Source organism: Neofelis nebulosa, chromosome 11, assembly GCF_028018385.1.
Source record: "Neofelis nebulosa isolate mNeoNeb1 chromosome 11, mNeoNeb1.pri, whole genome shotgun sequence".
NCBI lineage: Eukaryota > Metazoa > Chordata > Mammalia > Carnivora > Felidae > Neofelis > Neofelis nebulosa.
In genome coordinates, this window is record NC_080792.1 from 77,322,571 (window position 1) to 77,344,872 (window position 22,302).

General features: G+C 46.0%; 1 protein-coding gene across 1 annotated transcript in view; it reads right to left on the minus strand.

Annotated features, from left to right (window-relative positions):
• MYO1H (myosin IH) overlaps positions 1 to 22,302 on the minus strand; it is a 116,011-nt gene that overhangs the window by 17,163 nt on the left and 76,546 nt on the right. Inside the window, exons 6-18 of the mRNA XM_058691029.1 lie at positions 21,117 to 21,296; positions 18,699 to 18,797; positions 17,134 to 17,247; positions 16,723 to 16,794; positions 15,754 to 15,873; positions 14,310 to 14,377; positions 13,205 to 13,310; positions 12,774 to 12,854; positions 10,723 to 10,814; positions 8,407 to 8,501; positions 4,508 to 4,554; positions 1,519 to 1,599; positions 764 to 869 (exon numbers count right to left, since the gene is read on the minus strand). Of these exons, the coding sequence (XP_058547012.1) occupies positions 764 to 869; positions 1,519 to 1,599; positions 4,508 to 4,554; positions 8,407 to 8,501; positions 10,723 to 10,814; positions 12,774 to 12,854; positions 13,205 to 13,310; positions 14,310 to 14,377; positions 15,754 to 15,873; positions 16,723 to 16,794; positions 17,134 to 17,247; positions 18,699 to 18,797; positions 21,117 to 21,296 (1,261 nt within the window). The remainder of the gene's footprint in view (positions 1 to 763; positions 870 to 1,518; positions 1,600 to 4,507; positions 4,555 to 8,406; positions 8,502 to 10,722; positions 10,815 to 12,773; positions 12,855 to 13,204; positions 13,311 to 14,309; positions 14,378 to 15,753; positions 15,874 to 16,722; positions 16,795 to 17,133; positions 17,248 to 18,698; positions 18,798 to 21,116; positions 21,297 to 22,302) is intronic.

Genomic DNA, 22,302 nt, shown 5'->3' on the forward strand with positions numbered 1-22,302 from the left:
TTTGGAAACACAGAAGGGAGAGTGACAGTAAAGGATTCCATGGCTCCGTTTCAACCAAGACAGATCACAGGCTGCAAGCTGACCATCTGTGGGCTGGGTCTGGCCACGGACATATTTTGTCAGGTCCTAACTCTGTTGTTTTATTTTAATGGGGGAATTTACGGCAAAAATTGGATTTCTGGCTTCTCTTAAAAAAAAAAAAAAAAAAAGATATCCGGCCATGCTGGGCTAGAGTCCCACGTGGCAATAACTAGCTGGAAGGTAATAGGGCTGCTCCTTTAGACAGAATGTGCCCTTTGCAGTTCGCCACAGTCCCCTCCACTCCCTATTGCCTTACATCCTGCTTCACTCACGTGCTCTTCCTGCCTGCCTTCTGTAAGCCTCTGACTATACAACTGTGTTACTGACCATGGCATGAGCGTGGAAGATACCCAAGTCCCAGACCATTTGGAAAACTGTTCACTGGCTGGAGAGAAGCAACACTGCTTCCCCCCACCTCTGACATCTGCCTGGCTCAGCTGTGCTGCTCCTGAAACTGGCCAGGCTCTGAGCAATGGTCACACAGGACCACCAAAAAAACTCCTCTCCCTCCCTATTCATTTGCCTTCTATTATTTAAAAATGAAAATAAATCATGTATGGAGAGCAAGGAGCAAGCCTGTGGGGTTTTTGTTTTTTTGTTAGGATTTTAACCCACTGCCACCTTGGCTTTCCTCCCAGCCTTATTTCCCTGAGTTCAGTGTTCAGAACGATTCATGACTCACTGGGTTCTTTCCTCTCATTGGGCTTGATGCAACGGATGTATGAAGGTTCCTTAGAGATGAGGATTTCCAGAAGGCTGCTCAGGCTGTTTTTAAACTGAGTCCCCACCTTGAGAAAGAGAGAGAGAGAATGAACTAAGTAGAGATTGCAGCTCCAAGTAAATACAGAGAAGATTGGCTAGCCCTTTAGGTCCCAACTCCTGACATATTATCCTACCCATTACCATTCTGCCCACTAGGAGAAGGTTCTGAATGTCCTGGCCTGCGAAGTACAGGCTCAGACTGGTCAAGCAGAAGCCGGACCAGCACCTGTCCAGAATTCTTCCTTCACTTAGCAAATATGTGATGAGCGCCTTGTAAGAGCCAGTATCGCCATTGAGACCATCACCCCCATGCTCTCTTACTTGTTACCAAGCTTCCTTTATGACACACTGTTTTAAGCTCTTTCTTTCTTTGATGGTATTTTCCCATACTTTCTTTCACTAGATTATAAGCCCCATGAGAAGAGAGATCTTGTCCATTTTGTCAGCGTTAAATCCTGTGCCCCCTCTACACAGTAGGCACTCAGTGAGTGCAAATAAGCACACTGGTTGCTACACTTGGAAAGTATATATTTAATAGAACGTGTTAGCAACATTTCCAGAAAAAGGAAGGACAGCTTAAAATGTATAGGTAACTGGGGGTAACTGTGCCTTCTGGCTGATTTTTGCTACCTTTCTAATTCTGCATGAGCATTTTTTCCCCACCTCCCCACTCACTGTTGGTGGCCTTCTTCGGTTTTCTAACTCAGCCACCAGGAAGCATTCCTTCAGGATGCGATTTTTGGAACTGCAGAGCACCTGCAAGTAAAAAGAAACGAGTTCCACTTTCAGTGTTTCGGAAATCACTAAGGGGCCTTCAGGAGAGCTTGCATAAGTGTGCACAAGGTCCCAGAGCCACTTACTTCCGGAGCACTTGAAGAAGTGGGGAAAAGACATAGTCAAACACGGAAGGAAATGTTTAAAGCTTCATTTTATGGTATTTTTAAAGTTTACTTATTTATTTTTGAGAGAAAGAGAGAGACAGAGAGTGGAGGGGGGTGGGGGCAGAGAGAGAAGGAGACACAGAATCTGAAGGAGGCTCCAGGCTCTGAGCTGTCAGCACAGAGTCCAATGCGGGGCTTGAACCCACGAACGTCAAGGTCATGACCTGAGCCGAAGTCAGACGCTTAACCGACGGAGCCCCCTGTGCCCCCCAACGTTTCTTTAAGTTTAAAAAAAAATTGTTTAATCCACTCTAATTCTGCATTTACAACAGCAGGAAAGAGCAATTTGCATACAGGAGAGAGCAAATTGAAATGACCCATTTTGAAGCCAAAACAAAGTGCAAGGAGCCTCAGCCCTGGCTGGTCAAGTGAGAGACTTGGAGATTTTTCCATGGGAAGCCCCCTCCGTGGGTGGGTTTGTGAGGGGCAGGGGCATGGCACACAGAGGCCAGTGTGTCAAATCGTCAGGAGACGATTATTACGTTCCCTGTGTCGGCCCGGCCCTTCCACTCCTGTGTCATTCACCGCGACTCTGAGAGGGAGGCCCCACCAGACCCACCTCACCAGATGGGGAGGTCTGCCCGAGACCCCCAGTTGGGAAGGGGTGGGGCTGACAATGACCCAGGGAGCACCTTCCTGGAGCAGAGATCCAAAGTTAGGAATTGCTTCTCTATCCTGAACCCCAAAGGTGGGGACAAGAGGACCTAGAAGTGACAGAGAAAGACCAGGGAGGGCAGAAGACATCCCTGAAATGACTGGTTTGTGCGTCCACTCTGAAAATGCCTCCCTAACGTTTAAGCTTTTTGTAGACCAAGCTACTTAAATAAAATCCCATTTTTATAAAACAGTTGACTGTTTCAATGCAAAGCAAGGCTCTACAACACCCAAGGTTTTTCTGATCAGTGAGGTACATGGAGGGAGACTGGGACTTGCAGCAGCAGCCCTAGGGGCTAATCTCAGCCCCACCTCACCGTGTGACCTTGAACAAGTTGAGATTTCTCTGGGTCCGTCTCCTCATCCTCTGTTTGTGCTACCCTGCTATATTCCCGCTGCACCAGAACAAAAATCTCTACTCCTCCTTGGGCACTTCATCCTCATGGGCTCAGTCCCCGCTCCTAACATTATACTCGTCACTGAACACACACTGAACTCATCTGGGCCTCAGGGCCTTTGCACATGCTGGTCCCCCCACCCTGGAGAAACCCCATTTTTTCCAGTCAACAGCTCGAAGTCACCTCCAGAGGGGTGCTTTCTTTGATCTCTTAAACTAAATTTAAACTGTCCCTCTCAGGGCACCTGGGTGGCTCGATCAGGTAAGCATCTGACTCTTGATTTCTGCTCAGGTCATGATCTCACAGTTTGTGAATTCAAGCCCCTGTGTCAGGCTCTGCATCAATGCTGAGCCTGCTTGGGATTCTCCCTCTCCCTCTCTCTGCTCATCCCCCATTCATGCTCTGTCTCTCTCAAAATAAACAAACTTTAAAAAAGAAAATGTCCCTCTCAATCATATTTCCTTATTTTCTTCATAGCACTTCTCACTGATGGATAACTTATCGTGTGCAGTTGACCTTTGAACAATACGGATTTGAACCATGTGGATCCACTTACATGTAGTTTTTTTTTTTTTTTAACAGTAACATTACTATCAATGTATTTTAAGATTTTCTTTTTTTTTTAAATACGATTTATTGTTTAGTTGGCTAACATACAGAGTATACAGTGTGCTCTTGGTTTGGGGGCCTCAAGTTTGTTCTCTTTATTTAAGAGTCTCTGTAAGATTTTCTTACTAACATTTTCTTTTCTCTAGCTTACCTCTTTTTTTTTTTTAATTTTTTTTAATGTTTATTTATTTTTGAGACAGAGAGAGACAGAGCATGAACGGGGAGGGAGACACAGAATCCGAAACAGGCTCCAGGCTCGGAGCTGTCAGCACAGAGCCCGACGCGGGGCTCGAACTCACGGACCGCGAGATCATGACCTGAGCCGAAGTCGGCCGCCCAACCGACTGAGCCACCCAGGCGCCCCTACTTACCTCCTTTTAAGAATGCAGCATATATGATACACGTAACAGACAAAATATATGTGAATCGGCTGTTCATGCATCAGTAAGGTTTCCGGTCAACGGCAGGCTGTTAGCAGTTAAGTTGTGGGAAGTCAAAAGTCATACATGGATTTTTAAAATTATTTATTTTTGAGAAACAGAGAGAGCATGGCAGGGGCAGAGAGAGAGGAAGAAAGAGAGAGAGAATCCCAAGCAGACTCCGCACAGGCAGCGCGGAGCCCGATGCAAGGCTCGAGCTCGTGAACTATGAGGTCATGACCTGGGCCGAGGTCAGATGCTTAGCCAACTGAGCCACCCAGGTGCCCAGTTATAGGTGGATGTTTGACTGCACGGAGGATTGGCGGGATCTTGTTGTTCAGGGGTCAATGTATATATTTATCCTCGGCCACTCCCCACCCCCATGGTAAGCCTCGTGAGAGCAAGGACCGCCCCGAGCGGGTACAGAGTTCTGGCACACAGCAGGGGCAACATACACACTTGAATAGGCACGTTGGATCAAGGGCACATCGTACAGATGACCTCAAATATCTGTTCCGGCCATGAAGGTCTATCGTAAAGGACTGCAGAGAAAAATCCAGGAGGCCCAATCTAGCCCCAAATCCGGGTCATGGGTGATATCTAATAACCATCAGAAACACACACGGTTAAACTTCACACTTACTTCTTTCAGATGTCTGTAGAGGAGATCATTGTTCTTTTCCAAGAAACCTGTAAAACGTTGAAACTTTTTTTGAGTCAATGGCTTTGCCTAAAAATGCATTTCCATCCCAAGTGATCGCAAAAGGAAACCCTGCAAATAATCTCCTAGGATCAGGTCGGAGCTTCCCAGCCTTGGCACTGCTCACATTTGGGGCTGAAAAGACTTTGTTGTGGGGTCCATCTTGCGAATCACAGAATGTTTAACAGCATCCCTGACCTCTACCCATGCGATGTCAGTGTCACCTTCTCTAGCTGCAAGAGTCAAATTGTCTCTAGTCATGGCCAGATGTTCCTGGAGGAGTTAGCTCGCCCTTGGTTGAGAATGAGGTCCTCAGAGTTGAATCTATGGCATACACGCCGTACTCTAAACTCCCACTTAGCTATCACAAGAAGGTAGAGATTTTACGCGAAGCACTGTAGATATGTCCTAGTCCCGTAGCATAGAACTACGTATAAACGGAATGACGTCAGAACAAGGAAGGGGGTGCTGAATTTCAAGAGGGGCCAGGCGAAGCCAGGTGAGAAAATCATCCCACCACTTAGCAAAGCCAAGCTGAAGCCCCAGGACTCGAGGCACCCAACATTGTCTTCATACAAAGGGAAACTCGCCATTTCCAATGTTAAAACTTGGTTTGTTCAGTGCTCGCTTAAAACCTTATCGGTTACTAATAATTGCGTTCGTAACTAAATGACGTTATACAATCAAAACCAACTAAAAAAAGGCGTCTGAGACCTAACCTTTTCAGAAGACTATTTGGAGTCACCAAGACTGGCATCCTTATTGTGGCAAAACAGACATAACATAAAATGTAGCATTTTAGCTATTGTTACGTGTTCAGGGGTATTAAGCACGGCCACACCGCTGTGTAACTGGCACCACCAGTCGTCTCCAAAATGCTTCACCTTCTCAAACTGAAACTCTGACCCCGTTAAATGCTAACGTAACCACCACTTTCTGCCTCTAGGAATTTGGTTCCTCTTCTAATTTGACTACGCCTTATAATGGGAATGATGCAGGGTTTTGTCCTTTTGTAACTGGCTTATTTCACTTGGCGTAAGGTTTTCTTCTTAGAAAAACTTTTTAAACGTTTATTGTTGAGAGAGAGAGAGAGAGAGAGAACAAGCAGGGGAGGCACAGAGAGAGAAGGAGACAGAGGATTTGAAGTGGACTGTGCAGTGACAGCGGAGAGTCCGACTCGGGGGCTCGAACCCACGAACCACGAGGTCATGACCTGAGCCAAAGTTGGACCCTCAACCCACTGAGCCGCCCAGGCGCCCCCAAACTAATTTCTGATAGAACTTTTAACTTAGCAATGTCACTTTTGGGAATTTACGCTACGTATCTAACATGCACAGATTGGCCAAGTGAAATATGCAAGGGGGTCAACGACAGCAGGGTTTACAAGAAACAAAACTGGAAACAAGCTGTGTCCATCAAACAGGTCAAAGGACACGGCCCTAGAGGGAGTGCCTGTAGCCTCTCAAAAGAAACGTGGTGCAATCTGTTGGCTGCTACGGAGAATAGATGTGAGTGCGGAGGCAAAAGGTGTGGGTCTGAACCCCAGCTCTGTCACTTACTATCTGAGTGACCTTGGGCAAGTTACTTGACTTCTCTGAGCTCAGTTGCCTTCGAGATTAAAAGAAGGATAATAAAACGGTTCTGTGAGGTGAAGCACTGGGACAGTGTCTGGCCTACGGTAAGTATTGAGCGTTAATTGGAATCCAAATGATCTTGGGCTCCTGGGTGGCTCAGTCGGTAGAGCGTCTGTCTTTGGCTCAGATCATGGTCTTGAGGTTAGTGCGTTTAACCCCACACTGGGCTCTCTGCTGTCAGGACCAAGCCTGCTTCGGATCCTCTGTCTCCCTCTCTCTCCTTCTCTCTCTCTCTGCCCCTCCCCTGTTCACGCTCTTTCGCTCAAAAATAAACAAACATTTAGGGCACCTGGGTGCATCTGACTTCGGCTCAGGTCATGATCCCATGAGTTCGAATCCCACACTGGGTGAGCTTGAGCCCCAGTTCGGGTGAATATGAGCCCTGCTTCTATATCTCTCTCTCTCTTTCTCTCTCTCTCTCTCTCTCTGTGCCCCTAGCTCACTTGGGCACACGCTTTTTCTCCCTCTCTCTCTCTCTCTCAAAAATAAATAAACATTTAAAACAAAAACAAACAATTTTTCTCGTTTTCATTAAATGAAAAAAAATGCAAAATAGAGAACACAGAATAACAATCTGTGTTACTTAAATGCGTGTGCATATATGCGTTATTTGAATATGTATATGTGTCCCCACATACTTAAGTAGATGCAGAAGATACTTCTATTTTCCTGAAAGAAATTACAAGAAACTGTTGGTTCCTGTGGGAGAAACTAGGAGTAAAGGGGACTTTTAGTTTCCTTTTTTGGACTTTTCTGTACCGTTAGGAACTTCTTGCGTTATGTGTATATTATTGATGATGACAATCAATCAATTATCCACAAAGAGAGATTCATTCCATTTGAAAATGTTTTCTGTTTTTATACCACTCTGAATTCAAGAGAAAAAATACATGTTGCTTTTTATTTTTTTTTCTATTTTTTTTTTTTCAACGTTTTTTATTTATTTTTGGGACAGAGAGAGACAGAGCATGAACGGGGGAGGGGCAGAGAGAGAGGGAGACACAGAATCGGAAACAGGCTCCAGGCTCCGAGCCATCAGCCCAGAGCCTGACGCGGGGCTCGAACTCACGGACCGCGAGATCGTGACCTGGCTGAAGTCGGACGCTTAACCGACTGCACCACCCAGGCGCCCCACATGTTGCTTTTTAAATATTCTTAGAGAAACTTATTTAAAAGTGAAAATAATTTAGGGGCACCTGGCTTGCTCAGTCAATGGAGCATGTGACTCCTGATCTTGGGGTTGTGAGTTCAAGCCCCACATTGGGTGTGGAGCCTACCTTAAAAAAGAACTGTAAAAAGAAAAAAAAAGTGAAAATAATTTAGAACCTAAAGCAGAAATGACAAAAGAAAATATTTTTTAAAGGTTTTGAGAGACAATGTTCATAGGAACCTTATTAGTAAGAGCTCAAAAGCAAACACCCCAAATGCCTATCAACTGATGAATGGATAAACAAAACAGGGTATATCCATAGATGGAATATTATTTAGCAATAAAAAATGGTAACACAGATGAACCTTGAAAACAAGATGCTAAGGGAAAGAAGCCAGACACAGAAGACCACACATTGTGTGATTCCATTTAGATGAAATACCCAGAACAGGCAAATTTGCAGAGACAGAAAACAGATTAGTTCACAGCTGTGGGGGATGGGGCTGGGGAAAACAGGGAATAGTTGCTAATGCAAACAGGGTTTCTTTTTGGGATGAAGTGTTCTTTTTTTGTTAAATAGTTATTTATTTTGAGAGAGAGAGAGAGAGAGAGAGAGAGAGAGAGAGAGAGAGCGCGAGCACGGTAGCAGGAGAGGGGCAGAGAGAAAGAGGGAGAATCCCAAGCGGGCTCTGTGCCATCAGCGCAGAGCCTGACCTGGGACTCGAACCCACAAACCGCGAGATCACGACCAGAGCCGAGGCCAAGAGTTGCCTGCTTCATTGACTGAGCCACGCCAGGCGCCCCTGGGGCGAAGCGCTCTAAAATGCACAGCGGTGATGGGTGCATAACTATCAAGTGAACAGAGTAAAAACTACCGGATGGTGCACTTTAAATGGGTGAAATGAAGTGGTTCGACAAAAAAGTAATAAAGAGAAAACTTCAAACGGCTTGCTTGCAAGCAGAGCTAGTAGGGAATGTTTGGGATAGACGTGCAGCCGTTTCTTCGGTGGACACAGGGACACCTGCGTGACCGTGACCTACGCCCCACGCGCACTCACCTTTGGTGCAGTACGTGACCTCTCCTGCGTAGTGAGAGAGCCGAAACTCCATCCAGCCAATCCTCTTTCGGCCCTTTGGCCCCGCCAGCTTCCGGCTGCAGCAAGAGAGAACGAGACACGAACTGAACCTTCCTAGTTTGCTGTAACAAAACGCACCGACATAGAAAGCAAAGAGCGAAAGAGAAGCCTGGAGAAAGGGTAACCCACTTGCACAGCTGGTGGGATGCAAACTGGTGCGGCCACTGTGGGAAGGACTAGGGAGGTTCCTCCAAAAGTTGAAACAGAGCTACCCTACAATCCAGCAATTGTACTACGAGGTATTTACCCAAAGAATACAAAAACACTAATTCAAAGGGATACATGCAGCCCTATGTTTATAGCAGCATTATTTACAACAGTCAAATTATGGAAGCAGCCCAAGTGTCCACCGATCGGTGAATGGATAAAGAAGATATGGCATATAAACACAATGGAATATTACCCAGCCACAAAAAAGAATGAAATCTTGCCATTTGCAACGACATGGACGGACCTAGAGAATATAATGGCTAAGTAAAGTCAGTCAGAGAAAGACAAATACCGTGTGATCTCATTCATACGTGGAATTTAAGAAACAAATGAACAAAGCGGTGGGGGAGAGACAAAGCAAGAAACAGACTCTTAACTGTAGAGAATAAACTGATGGTTACCAGGGTGGGGACATGGGGGAAATAGGTGATGGGGACTGAGGACTTCACTTGTGATGAGCACGGGGTGAGGAATGGAAGTGCTGAATCACTATACTGTACCCCTGAAACTAACATAACACTGTATGTTAACTAACTGGAATTGAAATGAAGACTTAAAAATAAAATGTGATCCTTCCCCTGAGAACTGAGGAATTAAAAAACACACATGAGCCACAGAAGACACACTGATTTGTACAATGAAAAAAGTTCTACTTTTTCCAGATGATAACTAAGAACCAATTTACTACATTTTTATGATGGTAAGTGACTAAAATGCTCATAAAACATCATTTTTCAGATTCTGGTGATGGCTAATTTTTTTGTAAACTTTCTTGAAATGAACATATATATTGACAACACAGATACCCAAGTGGGGGAGGGGCAGAGAGAGAGAGAGGAAGAGAGAGAATTCCCAAGCAGGCTCTGCACAGTCAGTGCAGAGCCTGATGTGGGGCTTTAACTCATGAACCATGAGATCGTGACCTGAGCTGAAGTCAGACATTTAACTGACTGAGCCACCCAGGTGCCCTTCAGTTTTCCATTTTTGATTCATTTCCTTATCCTTTCAACATTCTACAAAAGCTCTGATAAAGCCACTACCATTTACCCGGTCTTTGCCACGGCCAGAAATTACACTAGGTGACTTACGGAGTCACTTACAATGCTCCACACCAGGTATATTAATAGGTCACGTGTCTTATAAGTGGCCGAGCTGCGATTCTAGTCAATTTTCTTGGATGCTGTAAACCCTCATTCTCTGGATCTACGTGGCAGTGATGTGAGTACACACGAATGTGAAGATTCGTTGGGTCGTACGCTTCAGATCCACACATAGCTCTGTGTGTACTTTATATTTGATACGTAACTTAAAAAAAAAAAAAGACTATTTCTGGGGTTCCTGGGTGGCTCAGTCCATTAAGTGTCTGACTCTTGATTTCAGCTCCGGTCATGATCCCACAGTTCATGAGATCAAGCCCCGTGTTGGGTTCTGGGCTGACTGCACTGAGCCTGGTTGGCTCTCTCCCTCTCTCTCTGTCCCTCCCCTGCTTGCACTCCCTCTCTCTCAAAATAAACATTAAAAAAAAAAAAAAGACTTTGAAAAAGAAGCCTATTTCACACCTGTGACCCTGTCCACAAGGTAACGATCATAAAGATACAAAATCTTAGGGGCGCCTGGGTGGCTCAGTCCATGAAGTGTCTGACTTAGGCTCAGGTCATGATCTCATGGTTCATGAGTTTGGGCCCCGCGTCGGGCTCTGTGCTGACAGCTTGGACCCTGGAGCCTGCTTCAGACTCTGTGTCTCCCTCTCTCTCTCTGCCCCTCCTCCACTGTGCTCTCTCTCACTCTCAAAAATAAACGTTAAAAAAAAAAAAAAAAGATACAAAATCTTAGAACATTCTACCTGGAATTCGGGTTTGATTTCTACTAACAAAAGGTACACGCATATAGGAGTCGGTATATCATCATGGTGCATCACGTTTCTGTGCACGAAGAAGCACCTTTACTCTTGGGGTCCACTGCCCACATACCCAAGAAAGTGGGTAAGTGACGAGCTTCCCCAAGCTGCTTGTCGAGCGAGATACATACGTCTGGAAGTGCGCATGCTGGCCTACTTTCTCTTCCAATTTCTCCAGGAAACTCAAGTCCGTAGCGGGACCGGGACGGATACATTCTTCATCCTTCCAGAGAAAAAAAGAGAAGCCTCGATCCGTAGCATCCTACGCCATCGATTCCAAGTTGAAACGCCTTCGCCAGCTGTGGCCGAAGGTAGTGGACTAAAACGCTGTCACCTCAACCCAAGTTCAGGTGAACCTTGGGGGCGCGAGGGCAGTGACCCCTCACGCGTGCTTAGCTTCTCAGAGGGACCTGAAATTCTGTGAAAAGTCACCTCGCCCACCCATCCGACCACCATATTTCCGAAGTCTTCTTGAACACCACCTCAGTTTCCCTTAACCAGCCACTGCTGGCCAAGACCACATCCCCTTTTACCAGGAGCAAAAACCTCATGGAGAGAAAGCTATAAAGCCCCGGGCATCTAACTCCTCACGTCTCTCCGGCTGTGTCTTTCTACTTCCTGTTTCGGGCCCTTAACATTGGCAACATGCGAGTGACCATCTTTAAAATCAACCCTAGGGCGCCTGGGTGGCGCAGTCGGTTAAGCGTCCGACTTCAGCCAGGTCACGATCTCGCGGTCCGTGAGTTCGAGCCCCGCGTCAGGCTCTGGGCTGATGGCTCGGAGCCTGGAGCCTGTTTCCGATTCTGTGTCTCCCTCTCTCTCTGCCCCTCCCCCGTTCATGCTCTGTCTCTCTCTGTCCAAAAATAAATAAAAAACGTTGAAAAAAAAAATTTAAAAAATAAAATCAACCCTGCAGCTTTTGTTAAAACGACAAGAGAACACCGGGCTTCAGGTGAGTGAGACAACCCTTTCGAAGTGACATGTCTATGCTAGTCTAGCCATCAATATGAGCATTGAGAGCCCCGAGAAGAGCTTATGTCAGCCTGTGCCTCCCGGAACTTGCCTCCCCGGATGTCCACACGGCCCTTCCCAGACCACCTCGCCTGAAATTGAGTCATCCTTCCCGGCGCATCTCATCTTTTGAGCTTTTTTCATTGTAAAACCTACTTATGTTGCCCACGAAACTGTCTGTTGTCAGTCTCTCCGCGCTAGAATTTAAAGCTTCATGAATGTAGTGGTTTTGATCTGTTTTGTCCACTGCTCGTGTCCCACAGCACAGGGCACAGTCATGGCACCAAGGAAGCATTCGGTAAGCATTTGTTGAACGAAGAGAGTCTGAATGCTTACCACACGCCGGCATAATTCTAAGCCCTGTGCATGTACAATCTCAGCCTGTCCTTACAATTCCTCGAGATAAGTGCTGCTATCATTGCGTCCATTTAAGACAAGGAGATGGGAGCTCAGAGAGGATAAGACACCCACCCAAGGTTACATAGCTAGCAAGCAATGGGGCGGGCATCTGAATCCAGGGGGTGCCCATGTTCCTGGCAATGACAGGCACCATCTGTAGTCACTGCTGTGCTTTAGAATCTTGTTCACCCAACAGTTGGGTGGGGGCGGGCGGCAGGCAGGAGAGAGGAGACCAATTATTTTCGTTATAAGGGAGAAGATCCCAAATGAAAAGGCAAAGAAATACTTTCTCATTGGCTTTAGATTTTAAAAAGTGATGTCTGGGGGCATCTTGGGTGGCTCAGTCGGTTAAGCATCCGACTTTGGCTCAGGTCACGATATCACGGTTCGTGGGTTATGGGTTCGAGCCCGCGTCGGGGTGATGGCTGGGAGCCTGAAGCCTGCTTCAGGTTCTGTGTCTCCCTCTCTCCCTGCCCCTCCCTCGCTCCCACTCTGTTTCTCTCAAAAATAAACAAACATGTTGAAAAAAGCGATGTTTGAACTGGAACAATTGGGCATGGATGTTCTCAGAAGTTCCAACAGGTCAAGATAAAGCCATGGGTGCATCCCAAGGAGTCTCAACTCTGGATCAGCGCACATTCTTTGTAAAACCTTCCTTTATGTTTTCTGGCTTTCTGCTTGTGCTAAGCAACCCTTTTCAAGCCTGGGGGAAGACTTCCGCGTGTTGGCGGCACCGTATGAATGGACTCTAAGTCAACATTAATTTTCTCACCAGAATGGAAATGATCCCTTTGTGTCTCTCGTCCACCAAATCACAGATGATCTTGTTGTTGAAATACTGAATGGGCTCCCACTGAAATGACAAAGAGAAAAGAATTCTCCGAGGGGGATTTAGGTGAACATAAAATAGATCTCTTTTTAAAATGATTTTCCAACGTTATTTTTCCAAAATCTGATTTTTTTTATCTCTAACATTAAAGAAAGAAAGAAAGAAAGAAAGAAAGAAAGAAAGAAAGAAAGAAAGAAAAGAAAAGAAACTACCCGAATGTCAAAGTAATTTCCCAGAAAATAAGCAGAGCAGGAGAGAAAAAAATAATTCTTAGTACTAGGGAGGCCAAAATCTCCAGGGAAATACCATTTCTCAAGCAAATCTCTTTCGCTAGATTAAGAAATCAAGTGAGAAGAAAACATTAAGACGTTTACCTCTATACCTTCCATTTCATATTCTGCCTGTTCCGCCTTAAGGGTTCTCTCAATTAACAGTTGTTGGAGTTTCTCATTGCAGTAATTGATGCAGAACTGTTCGAAACTAGAGAGGCCAAAAATTTAAAGAGCTAAAGCTACACGAGTAGACCAGTTAAAAAACTGTATCTGCTTATTTTTATTTTTTTTTAACGCTTATTTTGAGAGAGAGAGAGAGTGCGGAAGTGGGGGAGGAGCAGAGAGAGAGGGAGAGAGAGAATCCCAAGCAGGCTCTGCACTGTCAGCACGGAGCCTGATGCGGGGCTCAAACTCACGAAATTGTGAGATCATGACCTGAGCCGAAATCAATAGTCAACGCTTCACTGACTGAGCCACCCAGGCACCCCTGTATTTACTTCTTTTTTTAAAGATGCTTTTTTTTAATACAGAAAAAGCAAAGTCCTTATTAATTATACAATTTACTAAATAGATCCCAAGAATCAAGTTAAAAGATGTTTGCATTTTTTTTTACATTTATTTATTTTTGAGAGATGGAGACAGATAGAGCATAAGTGGGGGAGGGACAGAGAAAGAATGAGACACAGAATCCAAAGCAGGCTCCAGGCTCTGAGCTGTCTGCACAGACCCCAACGTGGGGCTCTAACTCACAAACTGTGAGATCGTGACCTGAGTCCAAGTCGAACACTTGACCGACTGAGCCACCGAGGCGCCCCAAGACGTTTGCCTTTTTTTTTTTTTTTAACGTTTATTTATTTTTGAGACAGAGAGAGACAGAGCATGAACGGGGGAGGGGCAGAGAGAGAGGGAGACACAGAATCGGAAGAGGCTCCAGGCTCTGAGCCATCAGCCCAGAGCCCGACGCGGGGCTCGAACACACGGACCGCGGGATCGTGACCCAGGCCGAAGTCGGACGCTCAACCGACTGAGCCACCCAGGCGCCCCAGACGTTTGCCTTTTTTAATGGTCATTCCAATTCTGGAACAGTCTATGAGTTAGTGGCTATGGAAATCCCGAGAATTTCTAAAGATGGGAAACCCAGTTCCAGCAACATTAGAGATGCCTCAAACCAGACGGACAGAGGACCGGGAGGTAATGACAAACTTACCCATTCTTGTCGAAGACCTCAAACCCATAGATATCCAGCAATCCAATCACAGTCTTCTTGGTGAAATCCTAGTCAAAGTAACACACACTGTTCATTGTTAGGTCTTTTACTTAATGACTCTTAAAATCCGGTAGCTGCCCCCAAAGCTGGGACTTGGTTATAAAACTCACACCTTCTCTGTCTCCAACATTGGCTCACAGAGAAATTATAGGGTGGAAACAAATTTCCCAGCCTGCTCCTCTGGCCGGCAGCCTGCCGGGATCCCACTGAAGCTTCCACAGCCACCACCCGGGAAGTGAGACCTTCCCCTTCTGGTTCACTCCCTTCCTTCAGCCCTTCTCAGCCTCCCAAGCCCACATCAATCCCAAAGAAAGCAAGAGACCTCTATAGACAGCAGCAAAGGAGATGTCTATCCAGGAGAGAGGACAGGTGATACAAATGTCATTTTAAAACAGAGGATGGGGACACTTGGGTGGCTCAGTCAGTTAAGCACTTGACTTCGGCTCAGGTCATGATCTCACAGTTCACGAGTTCGAGCCCCACGTCGGGCTCCGTGTGGACGGCTCCAAGCCTGGAGCCTGCTTCCCATTCTGTGTCCTCCCCTCTCTCTGCCTCTCCTGCACTCACGCTCTCTCTCTCTCTCTCAAAAATAAACATTAAAAAAATTAAAAAAATAAAAAAAAGAGAGGACCAGGTGCAAAGATGGATATTTATTTTTATTTTTTTTAATGTTTATTTATTTTTGAGACAGAGAGAGACAGAGCACGAATGGGGGAGGGGCAGAGAGAGAGGGAGACACAGAATCCGAAGCAGGCTCCAGGCTCCGAGCCATCAGCTCAGAGCCCGACGCGGGGCTCGAACTCATGGATGGCGAGATCGTGACCTGAGTTGAAGTCGGACGCCCAACCGACTGAGCCACCCAGGCGCCCCAAAGATGGATATTTAAAGAGAACATGCCTATTTTTTTCGAAAGGGCCACAATTTAGCATTCTGTATGGTGTCCTGAGCTGATGCCTTCCAAATCTGTCCTTTACATACTATCTCCTTGAATTTCACATCTACATACTCTGTGCCTCAGGATCATTTCCTTAATTTCTAGCTTGGAGGAAACTCCCAGGGTGAATCTGAAGGACTTGTTATACATATTTTTTCTTATACACATTAAAAGATGCTCACTGTTAAAGCTAAATTCCGTGGACACTGAAGGCCATCTGGCGTACTTCAAATACTGTGCATCCCACACTTCAGGACACACTCCAAAAATCATTCAGCGGGCATTTTTTTGTGAGCCTACTGTGTGCCGGGAATGGAGACGCAGAACGATATCGTCCCTGGGCACCAGGGACCAATGGTCAACGCTCACAAATTCTTCAGAGTGACAAGGTCGGTTATAAAACATTACCACGTTAGCAAGAGTGAGTCAGTCAAACGTGTTTGGACTAACCTTGTTCACTAAGGAGGAATTGATTTTGTTGACTAGCCAAGTAAATGTTCGTCCATAAATGGCCTTTGCCATTGCATCTCTAGCGTAGACAGAGAGTTCCAGAGTCAGTGGGCATATTACCTGAGGACAACAACAGGTGCATCATTACAGAAGTTAAAAAAACAAAACAAAAAACCCATGGGGGCACCTGGGTGGCTCAGTTGGTTAAGCGTTCCGGGGCTTGGTTCCAGTTCAGGTCATGGTCTCATGGTGGTGAGATTGAGCCCCATGTCGAGCTCTGCACTGAACATGGAACCTGCTTGGAGTTCTCTGTCTCCCTCTTTCTTTGCAACTTTCTTTCTCTCTCTTAAAAAAAAAAAAAAAAAAAAAAAGCCCACTTCCTCCCGAGTTTCCAAATTAGCCTTTAATAGCAGCCAGCGAGGGATATGTGCTGGGGGAAGACACCGCCCCCACCTGTACACGTTCAGGCAGTAGCTATTTCTTGAGTGCTTACGACGTGTTGGGCACTGCATGGAGCTGCTGAGGTACAGCCATGACTGAGACAAATTCTGTGGGTTCACAGTTGGGGGACGGGACATTCACGCCCCACACACCGTCACGTTGCAAGCTGAGAGCAGTATGAGGAGATACCGATGGTGCATAAGGATAGGGGTGGGATGGTCAGGGAGACTCTTTGAGGGTGTGACCCCAGGAACTGAAGGATGAGAAGGCATTAGAGAAGCACAGGGAACAGTGTTCCAGTAGAGGGAACGGCATGTGCAAAGACCTCATGGGGGAAAGGCATGGCAAGAGGGGAGGCATGGAAAGCTAGTGATGGTGCAATGGTGGGGACGGGGAGGGTGAGGCAGGAGTCTCCTACAGGAGCTGGAAGGCGGGACCCCGGCCTCCTCTAGGACCATCGTCCTGCTCTTCCATGAGGCAGGCAAGAGCGGGGAGAGCAGGCACATTTCCATCTAGTGTCATTTTTACCTCTTCAGTTTTGGCTTCAATCTTTCTATGGGTGAGAGCTTCCAGAAGGATGGATGGGTGGACCCCCAGGAGCTGAAAACACGGAAACCAAAATGCCATTCAGCGATCAGATTTGCTTTTTGCCAATTTGCAAGGAATTGGTGCCATTTCCAGGCCCAGGATTATACACCCTGACGGATAATCCCACCGAAATGCGAGAGAGACCACATCCCGATTTTACACTCAGCTGGCTTTTACCCACTCCCTCACCTGCCCCCCTCGCTCTTTAAATCTCCTAGCCACTATCAGCCGTAAGGCCACGGTGTTGGCCGCGTGGGACCTGGGCCTCCAGCTGCCTTCAGCTCCGCTCTCCTGCCCTCCGCCTCCGAAAGGGCCGGGCCCTCCCCGTGCTTTTCAGAAACCGAACATCACCTTGGCGATCCATTTGATCTCATGGGTGTCTGGGATCGTGGCACAGCCTTGGTGGTTCTCTTCAAAACAAACGTTCCCCAGGTGTAGGACGCTGGCAAGAATTCCAAAGAGATTCTAGGAATGTGGGAAAGGGTGAGGAGAACAGGGAGAGAAGGGCGGCCGCCCAACTGATGAACGTCATCACGGGAGACAGCCAAGGAAAACCGCTCCTTCCTAATTCCAGCCCGAGCTCACGGAGCCAAGTTTCCCCCACCCCAGGAATCAGCTTCTTACCCACCTCAGATGTTAAGGGAAGGAGGATAAAAGAACCTCAGCAGAGGATGGGGGAAGATTCCTCCTTCCATCTCCAGCACAGGACACTTCTATTTCTGGATCCTCCCCATCCCCTTCCCACCAACAGACCATTTCATATGCAAATAGCATGATCCCAGATACATATAGGTATATATTATATCAATGCATAATATTTTATTTTTTAATGTATTATTTATTTTTGAGAGGGTGCAACCAGGCGAGGGGCAGAGAGAGAGGGAGACAGCGGATCCAAAGCCGGCTCCGGGCCGACAGCAGTGAGCCCCATGTGGGGCTTGAACCCACGAACTGTGAGATCACGACCTGAGCCAAAGTCGGAGGCTCAACTGACTGAGCCACCCAGGGGCCCCTAAATATATTTTAAAGTATAATTCTAGTCCTTGAAAGAGCAAGAGTTTTAACCATCAAAAAGAAAAACAGAAAAAGATGTAAAAACAGAATGTTCATATATACTACAATCTTCTCCAGTTTGTTCAAAAATAGAAGTGTAAATAAACAGTAATCCTGTAGATCCGGAGCATGTAAATATCTGAGATTTGATTTGGGGGCACCTGGGTGGCTTAAGTGGTTGAGCGTCTGACTTCGGCTCAGGTCATGATCTCACAGTTCAGAGTTTGAGCTGGGCTATCCACTGTCAGCACAGATCCTGCTTCGGATCCTCTGTCCATCCCCCACCCCCCCACCCCCGTCTCTCAAAAATAAATAAAAATTATTAAGGGGCGCCTGGGTGGCTCAGTCGGTTAAACGTCCGACTTCGGCTCAGGTCACGATCTCGCGGTCCGTGAGTTGGAGCCCCACGTCGGGCTCTGGGCTGATGGCTCGGAGCCTGGAGCCTGCTTCCGATTCTGTGTCTCCCTCTCTCTCTGCCCCTCCCCTGTTCATGCTCTGTCTCTCTCTGTCTCAAAAATAAATAAAACGTTAAAAAAAATTAAAAAAAATTATTAAGAATATATTTGAGATTGGATGTGAGAGGAAGAAGAAACAAAATCTCCTCCTTGCTCACCGCATTGGGAAATCTTAGGTCTGATGAAATGCAGAATGCCCAGGTAACATTTCAATCCCAGATAAGCAAGGACTAAGTTTTTCGTAGAAGTTTATCTCATTGGGACAAGCTTATCTGAAATTCACATGTAACTAAGCATCCTGTATTTTCATTTGCTGAGCCTGGCAACCCTACTGGGCGATCACCAAGATACCAGGATTGTTTCGTCAATCCCAGACCATACTGGCAGTTGTGACCACAGGGCTCATACCTCGAGGTCATCTTCAGTAAAATCGATGACAGAAAAGGCACTGGAAACAGTTTTCCAGTCGTTCTTGTCATTAATAGACGACTCTTTGGCACAATGACCCTGTTAACACAGAATCGGGTTGCTTCGCGTCATTTCCACAAGGACAGTTAGGCACGCCCACACCTATTCTTGAATCAAAGTGGTTTTCTCTCCAAACACGCAAGAGCTAGCTCTAGAATGTTCTGATTATAAAAAGCCAGGTTTTATCTCATCGTCTAGCACAGCATGATTTGCCGGCTGTTGCCTTTTTCAAATTTATTTGGAATCTCTGCCCTGGGAAAACTTTCAAAGGTGCACATTAGTGGTATATCTCTTCAAGTATTTTTTTTTTTTATTGTTTTCCTTGTCTTATTTGTCAAGTAAACTGAAGATGTTTGTCTCAGTAAACACCTGCTAAAAAATGCAGGGAGAGGACAAGCCCTGAAATTCAGGTAACAATCTCGACGCAATCACAACCTCCAGCAGAAACTGCCGTGAGGGATGAGGGACGAGGGACGAGGGACGAGGGACGAGGGACGAGGGACGAGGTAGGAGACACTCAAGAAGAGTTTGGCATTTAGAGAAATGAAGGTGATACGGATACAATCACCAGCAGAGAGGTGATGAGACTTCCCACTGACTCTAGAAGTTGTCTTCTAAAGAAGACACACACCACCGAATGTCACAATTTAAAGGGAAGACATTCTGGATGAAGTCTCTGTTTTGTTTTGTTTATGTTTGTCTCTTTTGCTTTTGTAGGACAAGGTGTTCCTAGATTCCTGGCTATCTGAAGATTCGTCATGTTAAACAGATTTCCTTGTTGCCTGGGGAAACCGGAGGTGCTGGGTCATGAAAAGATCCACCCTGAACTGGCCAGTGTTAAATCTGCAACCTCCCAAATATCCCTCCCGGTTCGACCAATGGCATCTGCTCCTGCCCCACCAAGGGCGGGGCCAGCTTAAGTCAATCCTTCCAGGGCACCTAGAGGTTTGGAAGCAGCGTGGATATACTGCGAGTAAAGCCACTACGTCTGTCCAAGTTACCGGGCAACACAAAATTGAACAAAATAATACTGGCGAATGGTCTGAAGATCTGGCCAGAAAAAAAAAAAAATCTGCAAAGATAAAAGACAAGCTACATTCCAAAAGGGAATGATTTGAATTATCAAAGGGTTAGGAGAAGCCCTTGGGAAAAGGATTCAAGCTCTAAAATATTTTTATAAATTGACCCTCTCTGTTCATGCCGTGAGAAGCCAAATGTGAGGCTACCATACAGCTTTATGGGGAGAATTCGGTTCTCAAAAAGGAAAAATAAATATATATATATATATATATATATATATATATATATATATATATATATATATATATATATATATATATATCACATCCGAATTACTCTTCATTCTCCAATTAGTACGAAATCTGCAAAAGGAGACTGGGATTCTTTTATTTTCATCATTTAGCCTCATTTTTCAAGATGCATTTCGGTCATGTCTACTCTTTCACCAGGACTATGAAATGCTGGTCTTTCTTTCACAAGATTCACTTCCTAAGACCTCGTTCTCTTTCTCAAATGATGGCCCCACGTGCACTCTGCCAAGTGGCCTCCATTCAAAGCCAGACCCAGCAAAGAAGAGAAAAATCCAAAAATCTTGGGGCGTAAAAGGTGCCAGTGACATCAAATAGTGATAGATCCTATACAATCGGGACCTTCTAGAACCCTAGTCCTGGCTGCAGAAAAACTAATGGTGGGAGTCAAATTCTCCAAGTCCATCTTTCAACACTGGGTCCCAGGGTTGCTTACGGGAATGGCCCAAACTCTCTCTGTAAGGAAGTCCATTCATTTTGCAATTAACAACCCTCAGACTGGGAGGCAAGGTGGGGAGTCTTTTCTAAACTAGTTCTGGGAAGCAGAAGGGAGCAGCACAAGTTGTGGACACGGACGGGCAGCGAGTTACTATCACACCCAGACCGGTAGTTCTCACTTCTGCTGTGTATTGGAATCACCGGGGATTCACTTAATTATCCAGAATCACGGGAGTGTTTAACACAGCCTTGATGTCCAGGTCCCATCTCAGACCAATTAGACTGGAATCTTTACAGTGTGTGTGTGTGTGTGTGTGTGTGTGTGTGTGTGTGTTGACAAATCCCCTCGGGTGATTCTAATTTCAGCCAGGGCTGAGAACCACCCACCTAGAGACTGGTTACTTTACCAAGATGATCTGTCAGGCATAGACAAAGGGGTTATGATAAGTGGCAAGAAACCAGTCCATAGGATATCTCCAGAATGGTAATGAGAAAGTTCTTGGCCATCCCATAGAAACCCCCAGTAATGCCCTTCACCCCTGCCACCCAAAGGGCGCCCCCCCCCCCCAAGCCAGGTACTGGTCCTTCTGACCTGTGAGAGGTATTTATACAGCTGGGGGTCCCGCTCAAGTCCAAGGTAAGCAAGGAGTTCCTCTTCGCCTCCCTCCAGCAGCTGGTAGAAGATGTGGAAGTTCCTCTCGCCCTGGTTTTGATAGACGACTCGAGACTTTTCTATCAGGTAACTGATGATATGCCCACCTACGGGAATGCCCTTCAGGACAGAACAAAAAATGCCCAATGACGAGAACTGAGCCGCCTTCTTACTGGTGTCTTCTGAGGAACAGAAATTCCGAATTCAAATGATTCTTCTTCTATGCTTAGTGTTTTCTGGGCTCTGTTTACAAATATTTTTGCCTACCCTGAGGTCATGAGAAGGATTTTCTATGCTTCTGTCCAGAAGCGTGGTCATTTTACCAGTCGCATTTAGGACAGGGGTCGAGCACTACTGAATTCTTGGGTATGGAGTGAGGTAGAGGGTCAAAGGTATTTTTAGTCACATGGATTTCAGATTGATCAGCACCATTTATTGGAAAGGCAATCGTTTCCCTACTGGATCACAGTGGTGCTTTGGTCATAAGCCAGGCAATCATACCACATGTGGACGCCTTGGTGGACTGCACTCCCGTCTACTGGCCTGTTTACGTATCTTTATGTATCACACTGTTTTGTTTTTAAGAATATATCCAGTAAGGGATTTGGGTTCCAGAACATATATAGAACTCCTGCAAATCAACATGAGAAAAACAGCCTAATTAAAAGTGGGCAAAAGGCTCTAACACAAACTTTTTAATTGGCCAGTTATCAAGACTTCACTAATCATCAGGGAGATACAAACATAAATCACACTGGGAAACCAGTCTACTCCACCAGAACGTCTCAAACCTGAAAGGACTGATGATACCAGATGCTTTCAAGGGTGCAGAGAACCCTGCTGGTAACTGGACCCATCGTTAATTATCATAACATTCCTGGTAAGAACCCAACAATGCCACCTCTGGGTATGTGCCCAACATAAGTGGATGCAAATATCTACTCAAAGACATGTTGCAAGGATGTTCAGAGCGCTATCTGCAACAGCCCCAAACTGGAAACCCAACTGTCCATCGATAGGAGAACAGAAAAATCATGATGAGGTCACATAAGCAAAAAATGACCAACTGCCACATGGAGCGACATTAATGAACCTGACAGAGTGTTGACTAAAGGGAGCCAGACGA